Here is a 12523-nt window from a genome sequence, read left to right as displayed (position 1 = left end):
ACTCCATCCCAGGCACTCTACTCCTGACATGCTGCTGCTTCTGTACAAACAATGGTTGGAGGTCAGCACTGTTTCCTTAAACAAACATCTAATCTCACACAAGAGGTCAGGACCATCTCCCGAGACGTTTTTCTGCCATTAGACAGCCCCGCACCTTTTCTTGTTGCTAAACCTTTGCTGCCTGCGGCAGGGTCACCTTCTCACCTGCTTTTCTGACTTTATTCACACCTGCAGTCAATGCATTGCTGTCAATGAAACCCTCTCCTCTCCCAAGCAGAGTGTGTGTGTGTGTGTGTGTGTGTGTGTGTGTGTGTGTGTGTGTGTGTGTGTGTGTGTGTGTGTGTGTGTGTGTGTGTGTGTGTGTGTGTGTGTGTGTGTGTGTGTGTGTGTGTGTGTGTGTGTGTGTGTGTGTGTGTGTGTGTGTGTGTGTGTGTGTCGGACACCATCACTGACTATAGTGGGTACCAGGAAGCATGTGCCACACCAGCTATTGGCGCATGCATCCTGACCAACAGAAAATGCCTGCCACACATTTAAACTATCTGTGGTGCACAAAACAGTTCTGGGAACAGCCAGGAACAATTTGAATTAATAAAAGTCTCTTCTGCCTAAACAGTTGCATCGGCTCCACCTATTAGGCAGTGCAATCCTATGTAGATGTAGGGGGCTGTCGCTCTGCTAAGCCCATGCCTAATAGGTGGAGCTTATGCAACTGTATAGCCATCAGATCCTTTTTAAAATTTATATTCTTTATATTGTTTTTGTTGTTATATTGTTTATATTTATATTATGTATATTTGTGTATTTATTTTTCTTGTTTTGGTTGTTTGAATGATGGAATTAATTTTTTTAACGTAACCCTCAATACACAGTTTCATAATTCTCCTTTTTAAAAGCCTGCCTTCAGTTGCCCAATGGCAACTGACCACGACTCTCACTTTCCTTGAGTTTATATGGAAGTTCTGTGCATTTCTTGCCATATTGGTGTATTAATAATGTCCAACTTCTCTTGTCCAGCTGCACCTGTCCATGATGCTGCAACCTCATCCCCATCACTTTGCCCAGTTAATCGAAGTCTCTCGCTGCCAAACTCTCCTGCCTCCTCTCGTCATCTCCTGACTCCGCCCATATCACGTCGTATCCTCCCAAAGTCACCAGTTGCCATGGTGACAACCTTGCTCTCTCCAGCTCCAATAACAAAAGCTGATAAAGCTCCACCTTCTCCAATTAGCTTATCATTGACACCTCCTTTACAGCACAAGCCCAATGAGCCACAGCTGGGTAATATGGGGCAGAGATACTCACATGATTCACAGATGCATCAGGTGGAGGAACCGAGGTGAGAATAAAGTTATTTTGAAGTGAAACTGATGTTTATGAAATGTCCCATTAACAAGCAATAAAGCTTCGTGAATTCATTTTTTGTGAGTGTCACAATCTCTGATCCACAATACGAGACTTTCAAAATTACGTAATCTACCCCAGAATGTTCAGTGTGCATTTGCAGAAACCAATAGAAATAGCGATCTTCAGGGTATGTGAAGTACTATCGTGCATGCGCAACAGGGTTTGCTGCCTAACATGGCTCACAAAGCTTCGAAAAGAAGCGGAAAATACTGTATTTGGAAAAGTGCCTGAGAGAAAGGGGTGTGCCTCTTCACAACAAAAGACTCGGAGGGAAACACCGTATTTGCTTTGGGTGCTTCTGAATAGTGATGGGCGAGTCATATTTGGGCCTTGTGAATGCATAGGGTGTTTATTAATCATGTTGGAGGAGAGGGGGTCTCATGTGGGAGCTGTAAGGGTTGTTATAAATATATTGTTCGTTTGGTTCCTGCACCATAAGAGAAAATGTACAGTATTCGATTTTTGCACCTATTGCTAAAAGGAGAAGTGTGCATGTGTGTGTGTGTCTGCCACCGCTCACTTATATTAACAGGAAACGGTAGGAAATCGACACCTCGCAACCAACGGCAGGTTAAAAGTCAAGTCCCGCATTAGCAGAACTGAGTCAATGAAAACACAGCGCATGCGCAAAAGGCCTCGCTAGCATTCATACGTCCATTTTGAAAGCCCCATGTTGCCTTTGTGGAGATTAATACATTGTCCTCAAACAATTGGATGTTTGCATTTTAGCCATTATTTATTTTGTTCATGAAATGCATTTTGTATTTACTCGTATTTTGTTATTTTTTTTAATTGAAAAATTAACTGACATTGAGCTGCAATTTCCTGATTCATTGTTTAAAAAACAAAACAAAACATGAAGCGAGATGTTCATTAAATACACACAGTGAGGGGAGTGGGTTATGGTTTAATGCTCCATTGTTTGTACAGGGGAGTTTTGCATACGTAATAACTGAATGAGTGTGGGGTTAATTTGTGTACTTTGACAAAGTGAAATGAAGTGCGTCACATACTTGAGAGGTGTGAATCATTCCACGTCATTCATTCTTTACTAACAGTCACCTTTGCTTTGCGTGCAGCCTCTCTCAGCGTCGTCCCCAGTTCCTTGCCCTCTTCAAGAAAGGCTGGAACAGTCTATCTTCTGACACCAACAACGTCAAGGTCAAAGTCACAGCTCCAGTCACAATGGTTACACTTTCTCCAACATCCAAGATTCCTAGTAAGGAGGAAATGCAATATTGTGGACAAGCTGGTTATCTGAATTTGAGTTGTTACCTGAACAGGAGGATTGCTTTTGTAGTTTCATTTTCCTGGTGGAAGGTTTTTTTTTTTAGTCAAATGATAGGAAATGCTTTCTGTGTTAGATGCCTGTTGTGCTTTCAACTCCACAGTTCAAACTGCCTGTAGGTTGAGATTTCACAAACTTAATTTTATCTTCTTCACAAATGATACTCTTAAATCGGCTTATTATCCAACACATCAAAGTTTGACTTGAGGTTTTAACCCTCAACAGTTGCTTATTTGGTTGGTGAATATTGCACAGCTCAGCTATTCCTTCCTCTTGTTTATGTCGCTCTCAATCCCTCCTGTCCTACTCCGTAAAGATGGAGCTTTTTCCCATAAAGCCGGACCTGGGGAGCTGTTACCTCAAGTTCCACACAGGTAACTCGCCATCTCTGCACTACTTCCTCCCCACCCCCACCCCTCATTCCCCAAAACAGCTCATCTCAACAATCCCTCCATCTTTGTATAACTGCCTTGCATTCCATTTAACACACTTCACAAGTTCTCCAGAAGTGCCTTCTCAGAATTATTTTCCTCCTCAGATTTGAACTTCACACTTGGTGGGTGACAAGTCGGTGTGGAGTCTGTGGGCGAAGCCTCTTGATCGGATTACAATGTTTGAACTGTGGGTAAGTTCTGCCTGCCCTTTGTCTTTGTATTTCCTATGGGTCCAAAGTGAATTTAAGTGGTGTGCCCTATTTCTCCTTGTCGACAGGCTTCCCGCACATAATGAATCTGTAATGACCTTATTCACTCATTTACAAGATGGATTGAAGCATTAAATGCGGAATGCTTACTCTGGTATTAAAGCAGAATTATGTAGCCATTCTCTTCACGTCGTCCAACATACAGAGCAAATAAGGACGTGTAACAGGAAATGCAAAACTTTAGGAACTTTCAGGTGAAGGGCATTTGGCCCATCGTGCTCGTTGCATATCCATACCATAGAACTCATATCTCCTGGGGGTAGTGCTAATTTTACAGCCAACCTCAAGCAGGAATTGGTCAGGGCACCAGCACACAAAGGCCAATGTTTAACATCCGCAACTGAATGTTTACGATCCACAACTTAACTTCCGTCAGGATAGCCTCGCTTTCATTCTCCGTATGAATGACTGTGTTCCGAGATGCAGCACCCTCCTCTCATACTGCATCAGAACATAGGTTTTCGTCACGTTTAACAGAGTCGGGAATTGAATCCAGATGAGACGGGTCAGTCGAGCATGCCACCAACTAAGCTACCCTCCCATAGTCAGCTGTTTCATTGTACAGGCAACATGCTATCCCCTCTACCCCAACGCCAAAGCTATTGTGAGTTTTTTTACACACATACAAACACAACTACTTCAACAATCAAAGCAACAGCAGTAGATCCTTTCGTAAGATCATGCAAAAAACACAACTTTCACAAAAACGCATGAAAATCAATTTACAAATAACACAGCTCTTTCTGGGGCATATGTTTATATCATTTAAAAAAAAAAAAGAATGAGCAGACATGGATTATTTGTGATTGCTGTGGTAAGTATGGCGAATCAATCCCTCGAGCACGTGAAGAAAATTGGGGTCTTCAAACGTGGATCCACTCTGTGAGATAGAAACACTATCAGCACGACTCATTCATATGCCGATGGGGCCGCGTTCGGCGCCACTCGGCTATTTGCCCGTAGGCCGCGTTCAGCGCCACTCGGCCGTGTTCCCATGGGCCACATTTGGCGCCACTCGGCCGTGTTCCCATGGGCCACGTTTGGTGCCACTCGGCCATGTTCCCGTGGGCCACGTTCGGTGCCACTCGGCCGTGTTCCCGTGGGCCACGTTCGGCGCCACTTGGCTGTGTTCCCGTGGACCACGTTCGGCGCCACTTGGCCGTGTGCCCGTGGGCCATGTTCGGCGCCACTCGGCCGTGTGCCCGTGGGCCACGTTCGGTGCCACTTGGCCGTGTGCCCGTTGGCCACGTTCGGCGCCACTCGTCCGTGGGCCGCGTTCAGCACCACTTGTCCGTGGGCCGCATTCGGTGCCACTCGTCTGTGGGCCGCGTTCGGTGCCACTCGTATGTGGGCCGCATACGGCGCCGTTTGCCCGTGGGCAGCGTACGGCGCCGTTTGCCCGTGGGCCGCATTCGGCCGTTTTCCCATGGGCCACGTTCGGCGCCACTCGGCTGTATGCCCGTGGGCCACGTTCGGCGCCACTAGGCCGTGTGCCCATGGGCCGCGTTCGGCGCCACTCGTCCGTGGGCCGCGTTCGGCGTCACTCAGCTGTTTGCCCATGGTCAGCGTTCGGCGCCTCTCGGCCGTTGTCCCATGGGCCGCGTTCGGCACCACTCGTCCGTGTGCCCGTGGGCCATATTTCCACACAAGGATGCCATACTGTCCAAGGAAGTACCGTTAAAACATGGCTCATCACACGGTTACAGCAGGTGTGCTCAAACAACATTTTCATATCCTGTCAATCTTATTCATTGAATATGTAAACTTTTTCATTTTAAGAAGACTGCTCACCACTTAAATTCACTTTGGACCCTGGAAGGAGTTTCTCTTAAGTGATCACGAAGAGAACTATCTGAAAATCCTTCAGAATCTAAACACTCAGACGCGGATTTAGTAAACGGTGTCGAAGGCCAAGTGTGCACCACACCCTCATGGATTGTAATGATCATCTCACTGCGATCCTCTCAAGAGCCGCCATGTAGCCAGACCCTTTTTGCTACGATTGCTGAACATGCACCTTTTTCACACAGATACATACTGTATATCATAGCATATACTGTATAGCTTTACCGGGCGTAGTGGCGTGCGCCTGTAATCCGGCTACTCGGAGGCTTGGGTTGGAGGATCGTTTGAGGACGGGAGCTCTGCGCTGGGCCGCACTATGAGAGGTTATCGGGCAGCCCGGAATCATGGCGAAACCCAATTCATATCCCTGTGTTGTAAGAGGCGACCAGGGTTGCGTCAGGAAGGGCATCCGGCGTAAAACCTGTGCCAAATCGGTATGCGGATCATAACGGATGATCCGCTGTGGCGACCCCTAACGGGAGCAGCCGAAAGATGAACAACAACAACATACTGTATAGCTTTCTTTATTTTAGACTTGCTCATATTTGCTCCATCTACAGAGAGAAAAAATGTACAATCTTCTTGTAAGTTTGCTTTAACAGTATGATATTTGCCTTTCAAATGCAGAATAAACACTGTTCCCATCTTATCGTTAACCACAAAAGAAAGATATCGACCTCATCTGTCATCTGGCATACGCACTTTGAGGCATGGTGTTCGGGTGTGACTCCCCCCTCACCACCCTCCACTCACTCAGAGTTGACTTGGTTAGCCATTCTGCCTTTTCCCACACAATCTCTCATCTTGATGTTTGGGGTTTCATGCCCCATGTTTTGAATGTTTTTGAGATTTTATCGGGATTCGGTCAGTTTTTGCTTCGTGGTAGGAAATTCTGAGTGGATCTTCATCGCTTCTTAACAATTGCTGCTGTGCACCGTTGCAGTAAAATATTCCCGTTTAATGTGTATGCAAGCCCTTCTCATCATATAATAGTTTGGGAAGTGAAATTAACTAATCCCTGAACTCCTTCTCTGTTTTGTTACACCCATAAGCCGCGCACAACACAATTTTACCACCGATTGCCCATTATTCATATGGCACCTCATTCATTCTAATAACTCTCTTCTATTTGGTCGGTTGCTGCTGACGTCCCGCATTAATTATAGCAGAGTCCTTCCAAAGAATTATGCATCATTAAATAATAGCTGAACTCCTGCCAGGATCAATTAAAGATCCCACGGTGTCTTTCACCAAGGGTAGATGAGTTATCGCTTGCATCCTGACAGAATTACAAAATTTCTGACTAAATCGCCTTCAGTCGGTTAGTAAAAGGCTTGTGCCAAAATTTTCCTCAGTCAATCCCACAAGAAGGCAATAACAGGGGGCCCGATAGAGTATTAGTTGAAGTAGTCGTAGTAGTTGTTAAATAACAGCTGCCAATCGATTTTTCCCCCTCCCCCATCCCAGTTATATTATTGAATGTTAAGTGATTTTTATAAACTGTTTTCTCGACGTGACTTAATACTTAACTCATCCTGTAAAAATTATAGAACTAATCATAAATCATTTAGATATTGTTCAACAATTGGGAAATTTGAGATGACGTTTCCATACATTTTACTGTTTCCCTTTGCTCAGCCTGCAGAGCCATCACAAGTGTTCCCGACGCTCGCGTCCATGCCAACTGCGCTTCTTCTCATGTACGTGTCTATCAGCTTTCACCGAACACGTACTCCATCACACCCATTCATCCTCAAACTCATTTAATGGTTTGTCTCTCTCTCTGCACACCACCAGCATACAGCTCACACACTCTTCCTGCCCGTCTGAAACCTCAGCCTGCAGACAAAACTGCATCCTCGCCCGTCCTTTGTCACTCTCCACAGGTGAACACAGAAGTGACAGCACAGGTGGACAAGTCGTTCTGAAAAAAAGAATGTACCGAGACGTTTTACAAGTGTTTTGTCTTTCTTTTTTTCATAATCTCGGTTATTCTTTCATTTTGGTATGTTTTTTTTGTTGTTTTTTTTTTTACCTCCACCACCGAAGGGGGAAGGAGGTTATATTTTCACCCCTGTTTGTCTGTTTTTCCTTAAAGTGGAAAGTTTCCATTTGGTATGAAAATGCACACTTATTTATCGATATAATAAGCTTGTTCATCCTTCTGTGTGGAGCATTCATGTCGACCAATTGGTTGGATAGCTGGCTTTAATCCACCCACAATTATCCCCTGAAAAATCATACAGCTGCAGTGTTGTTGCTATGTGAAGCCAAATCGCCATGCCCTCTCTATAAGTTTTCCCTTCCGTGTAAAACGACCAACGCGACTGCAAAAAGATCATCAAATATCGAAAGGTTGGATCCAATAGGCACCGGATGTGTGGTGCTTTCTGTGTAGATGCTAATCGTCCCGAACCCATTCTGTCCTTCAACGGACGATTAATAGCTAACAAAAGCTGTTTGCCACCAGGGCACCTCGAATCACTCAAAGACCAAGTTCCTTAATGTGCATATTTAATAAGTAAATAGGGAGGGAGAACAAAGGACACGAAAGCATTTATTTACACAGTTTATTCGCAAAGATTTTCACCCCAGGTACCAGACGAATGGAAGTACACTGTACTTGAAAATCTTGAACGATGTTCTATTGAAATGACTCGACATAAATCGGTGACTTACTTATGCAACAGGAAGAAGCACAAAGGTAGTGGGAATGTTTTTGCTTCAAACCCAGGTTATTTTTTTTTATTTTCGGAGTAATCCAGGCAGCGGTTTGTTGTTTTATACACCACTCAAATAACTATTTGGTATTCCCTCGAGTAAAGGCTTTTACCGCAGAGTTTCCGCGGGTCCTTGCTATTATTTACAACTATTTTCTCTTAAATGACTCAACCAGGGAGCATAAAACCCATGTCTTTATAAAGGTCTTTGTCCGAGGAGTTCTCAGAATCTCGTGAGATCGTTAAAAGAATCGTCCATTATTTGCTTTTAACGGTGTGTGTGTGTGTGTGTGTGTGTGTGTGTGTGTGTGTGTGTGTGTGTGTGTGTGTGTGTGTGTGTGTGTGTATCAGGAAGTGTATATATGTCCGGGCGATATCTCGGCAATGTCGCCAAAGGCGCCCCGACAATGTTGCGTGCTGGAGGATGTATTTATTTATTTGGCTTGAGGGCGGTGTACTTTGTACCTCTACTTGTTTTGGTTCTTTTTGGTTTACACTATCCAGAACTTCTGTGCCAAAGCTAAGCTGAGAGATCATTACTTTGTTTTGTGGTTTCTTTCTGTTCATTTTTGTTGGAAAAACCTAGGACTATGGAAGAGTGGGGTAACAGGAGGAGGTAGTGGGACAACAATAGATAACACACACACACACACACACACACACACACAAAGAAGAAGAAACAAAAAGGATGGGGAGGGTAAACAGAATGGAATGAGGTTTACATGTGTGGCATGAAAATAAAAAGGCATGTTGAAACAGAATAATGTATTTATATTAAGCTAATGTAAATGACTATCATGGTGATGAAAAAGTGTATAAAAAAGGCTATGATAAGACAAAAACTCATTTACTGGGGATTCCTGGTAACACATAGACCACAGATTTATTTGAGCACTTTGAAAATGTGCTTGGTTAAAGCTTTTGTGTTTTTGTGTAATGAAAGGCAGGAAATGTGGTGGTTCGGGGGGGGGGGGGCGGAGAGCTTTTGGGATGGCACGTAGTCCGTCCGTCCATCCATCCACAAACACTTGCAACTTCTTCTCTGAAACTACACACACGATTTTGATGAAACGTCACCACAACCTTCCTCACCCAGTATGTACCAATACAAAGTTTGTTCACGGCATTAAAAATAAAGATTATTAAAAAATCAGGCTCGTGGGGTTTATGGGGGGTTGCTACCTAAAATATATTTTCGATTTCCTCTCCAAAACCACACATATAATTTTGATGAAACTTGACCACAGCCTTCATCACTTGTGATTTACCAAAGTTTATTCACGGTATTTTTTTGAAAGTCAGGGTCTAAGGGGGTTTATGTAGGGAGGGGTGGTTGCCCCGCAAAATAGCTTTTTGCTTTCTTCTCAGAAACTACACACATGATTTTGATGAAACTTCACCACAGTCTTCATCACTTGTGATGTACCAAAGTTCGTTCATGGCATTAAAAAAAAAAACCATAGGTATTTACTTTCTTCGCCGTTAAATATTTTGTGGGTCATCTACGCCTATCAGTGGTTCCCTGGTTTTCGTATCCAGACACTACCAGGTGAGTGCCCAGGCGTATTGCCCCTATTTTTTCTGCGCTAGGTTTGAGGCTAATGGGAGAGCGAGGTGAAGGGAGGGTGAAAGGTGAACAAACTGGCTTTGGGGCAACAGTTGGACACAATAAGCAAGGAATTGAATAAACAGGAGAGAAGAGAGAGAAGACACAGTAACTTGCAAGTAAGGGTTAGGTTAGGCAGGGTTAATGGAAGTCGCAAACATCATTGGTGGGGTTTGGGGTTGGAGGGATGATATGATGATTGTGCACCACCAATTTTAAGCACTGGAGGGTTGGGTGGAATTGAAAAACCATCTGCCTGAGGCTGTTCAATCTGTTCAACCTGAGGCTGTTCAAGTGGGAGAAAAGGAGAACAAGAGTTTAGGTGTGTGGATTGAAAGCCTGGATTTATTGGAGTTTAACCTGGAAGGGGTTACTGGAAGAACATGTCCACCCCAGAGGAGGTTGGGATGGCCAGAGGGCTGAGGGAGCAGTACCAGCCCAAAATCACCCCACAAATATATGTTTATCACCGCACTTTTTAACAAAACCTGGGGCAGGGTGGATATTGTATTCTGCTCGGTCTGTCCGTCACGCCATCTCCTAAACGGTTGTGCAGAAATTCACCAAACTTGGTCTCACCACATAGCAAGAAGGTGTGAGAGCAGTATCTTTTTGGATCCACACCCTGGGGCCCTGGGGAGGGGTCAAAAGGTTTTACAAAAATGTAATTATGGCACATTGTGAAACTTTTTTTTTCATTAATCTGGATACGCAATCAACATTGGGGGACATAAGAAATATGTAACTTATTTTTGGATTTGACCCCTGGTTCATGCCACAGGAGAGGAGAGATGAGGAGTTGGGGTCACAGATGTTTTTTTAAACAAAGCAGAAGATGTTTTTTAACTCAAAATTTGATATTGGGTCATTCGTGGTGGAACTTTTTGCCATCTTTCTACTTCGCTTTAGGTGGGAAGCTTGGGGGATTTGCGATGGTGCACCATTGACTTCGCTCTAGTTTTGCTATCCTTACGTCCTGCTCATTCTCGTTTCCTCCCTTGCCTTGGATACCTTCAACAAATATATTTGTTTCTTTTCCCATTTTTCTTTCTTTATCAATGCAGTACTCCCAATATGAGATAATTTGCTAATGTCATTTTCTGTTACTTTAATATTTCGTTCATTGTTACCTCTGCCAGTGAAAGTGGATGGAGGTTATGTTTTCACCCCTGTCTGTTTGTCTGTGAGCAGGATATCTCAAAAAAAAATGTGGACAGATTCAGACGAAACTTGGTGGACAGATTGTGTGTGTGATAAAGACGAATTGATTCAATTTTGGTGAAGATCAGAATCTGGATATGAGAATTTTAAATGATTATTTGCCATTGAGAGATGGGGACAAAAACTAGATCATCAATCATCATCATCATCATCATCATCATCATCATCATCCGGTCATTTCCATGCTTGCATGTGTAAGCCGTGGTTTAGCTTATAGCTGCTTTCCAGGCTGCACGATCCTTTGTTAAGGGGCTGTCACACCTTGACGTTTTAGCCAGCGTATGGCAAGGTCTCAAAATGTATGTAAAACGCTGGCGTATGCTGAACTATTGATGTTTTTTTTTTAAGTTTTGGGCATATAATAACGTGTTGGACATATGCATAACGTACACAGAACGTTTCAATCATATATAGATAACTTATACCAACGAATGCTGAGCGTGTTGTCGGCGTTCACAACCTATGCCCAACGATAGTCTAACTTATGCATAGCGCGGCAGCTATGATGATCACGATGATCACGTGGCGGAGGCTATTCATAGGCTGTGGCTCGACGATTCAAATCATAACCACACTAGACATCGAAGTGTGACGCCGCTGTCACACCTTGACATTTTAACCAGCATATGCCGACGTATGAAAAATTTGCCGAACCAAGCTGGCACACGTCGAATACGTTATGGGTAAGTTTTTTATACGTTAAGAGCACGCTGGCATACATCGTAGTACACTGGCATACGTCGAGAAATTATCAGCATGTTGAAAATTTCTCGACGTACTCGGCGTATGACACACGTTCTGCATACGCTGGCCATAAGTTGTAGGTACGTTACGCGATCGTTGACACACGTTACTTGTACGTTACTCATAAGCCTTCTCCCAATCATCAGCAAGGTGATGGAATCCATCATCGCTTCAGATATGAAATCCTTCCTCTTCTCCAATGGCTTGATTTCCAATCATCAATTTGGTTTCAGACCAGGTCACTCTACCCTGGATATGCTGCTTCTGCTCTCCCATCAATGGATGGAGGTCCTCAATGCCAGACAGGAAATCCGAGCCGTATCCCTGGACATATCACGTGCTTTTGACACAGTCTGGCACCCTGCCCTACTCACCAAACTCTCTTCCCATGGTATTCAAGGCCATCTCCACTCATGGCTCGCAGACTTCCTCTCCTGTCGCAGTCAACGTGTGGCCCTAAATGGAGTTCTTTCATCCCCTCTTCCTGTGCAGGCTGGAGTTCCTCAAGGCAGTGTTCTGGGCCCTGTTGTTTTTCTGGTTTTCATCAATGACTGGAAAATCCTCTTTATTTCTTTGCTGATGACTCCACCCTCTGCCGTACCATCTGTCATCCCACAGATCGGCAAGCAGCAGCATCTTCACTCTCTGCAGATCTGGATAAATCACAAGCTGGTCCAACATGTGGAACATGTCTTTCAATCCTGATAAATCTCACACTCTCACTATGTCTCTTCGAAAGGACCGTTTACAAAACCCCCCCATCCACTTTCTCAACAATCCTCTGGAAGAAGTCTTTTCTTTCAAGCTTCTAGGTCTCACTATCTGCCATGACCTTTCCTGGGAAAGTCACATTTCCAACCTCGCCTCAGCCAGTCGCCGACTGGGAATCCTCCGTCGTGCTAAGTCTTTCCTCAGCCCTCTTGAGCTCCTGACCACTTACAAAGCTTTTGTCCGTAGCCTGATGGAGTACTGCTCTCCCCTCTGGGCTG

General features: G+C 44.4%; 1 protein-coding gene across 5 annotated transcripts in view; it reads left to right on the top strand.

Moving 5' to 3' along the window:
• The window catches only part of LOC147018242 (kinase suppressor of Ras 2-like), an 86450-nt gene that overhangs the window by 57861 nt on the left and 16066 nt on the right, over positions 1 to 12523 (top strand). For 3 of the 5 annotated variants that reach the window (XR_015062320.1, XM_085897754.1, XM_085897757.1), the window contains 6 exons: positions 1018 to 1339; positions 2487 to 2626; positions 3012 to 3069; positions 3234 to 3320; positions 6882 to 6943; positions 7041 to 7153. Coding sequence is in view for 4 of the 5 variants with exons in the window: in XM_085897754.1 (XP_085753880.1) it covers positions 1018 to 1339; positions 2487 to 2626; positions 3012 to 3069; positions 3234 to 3320; positions 6882 to 6943; positions 7041 to 7153 (782 nt within the window). In the remaining variant the exon portion in view is untranslated. The remainder of the gene's footprint in view (positions 1 to 1017; positions 1340 to 2486; positions 2627 to 3011; positions 3070 to 3233; positions 3321 to 6881; positions 6944 to 7040; positions 7154 to 12523) is intronic. The other 2 variants (XM_085897756.1, XM_085897755.1) reach the window with 2 other exon arrangements.

This window comes from Eptatretus burgeri, chromosome 10 (genome assembly GCF_056783735.1).
Source record: "Eptatretus burgeri isolate ZD-2024b chromosome 10, Ebu_testis_v1, whole genome shotgun sequence".
Lineage (NCBI taxonomy): Eukaryota > Metazoa > Chordata > Myxini > Myxiniformes > Myxinidae > Eptatretus > Eptatretus burgeri.
This window is presented reverse-complemented; position numbering and strand designations above follow the sequence as displayed.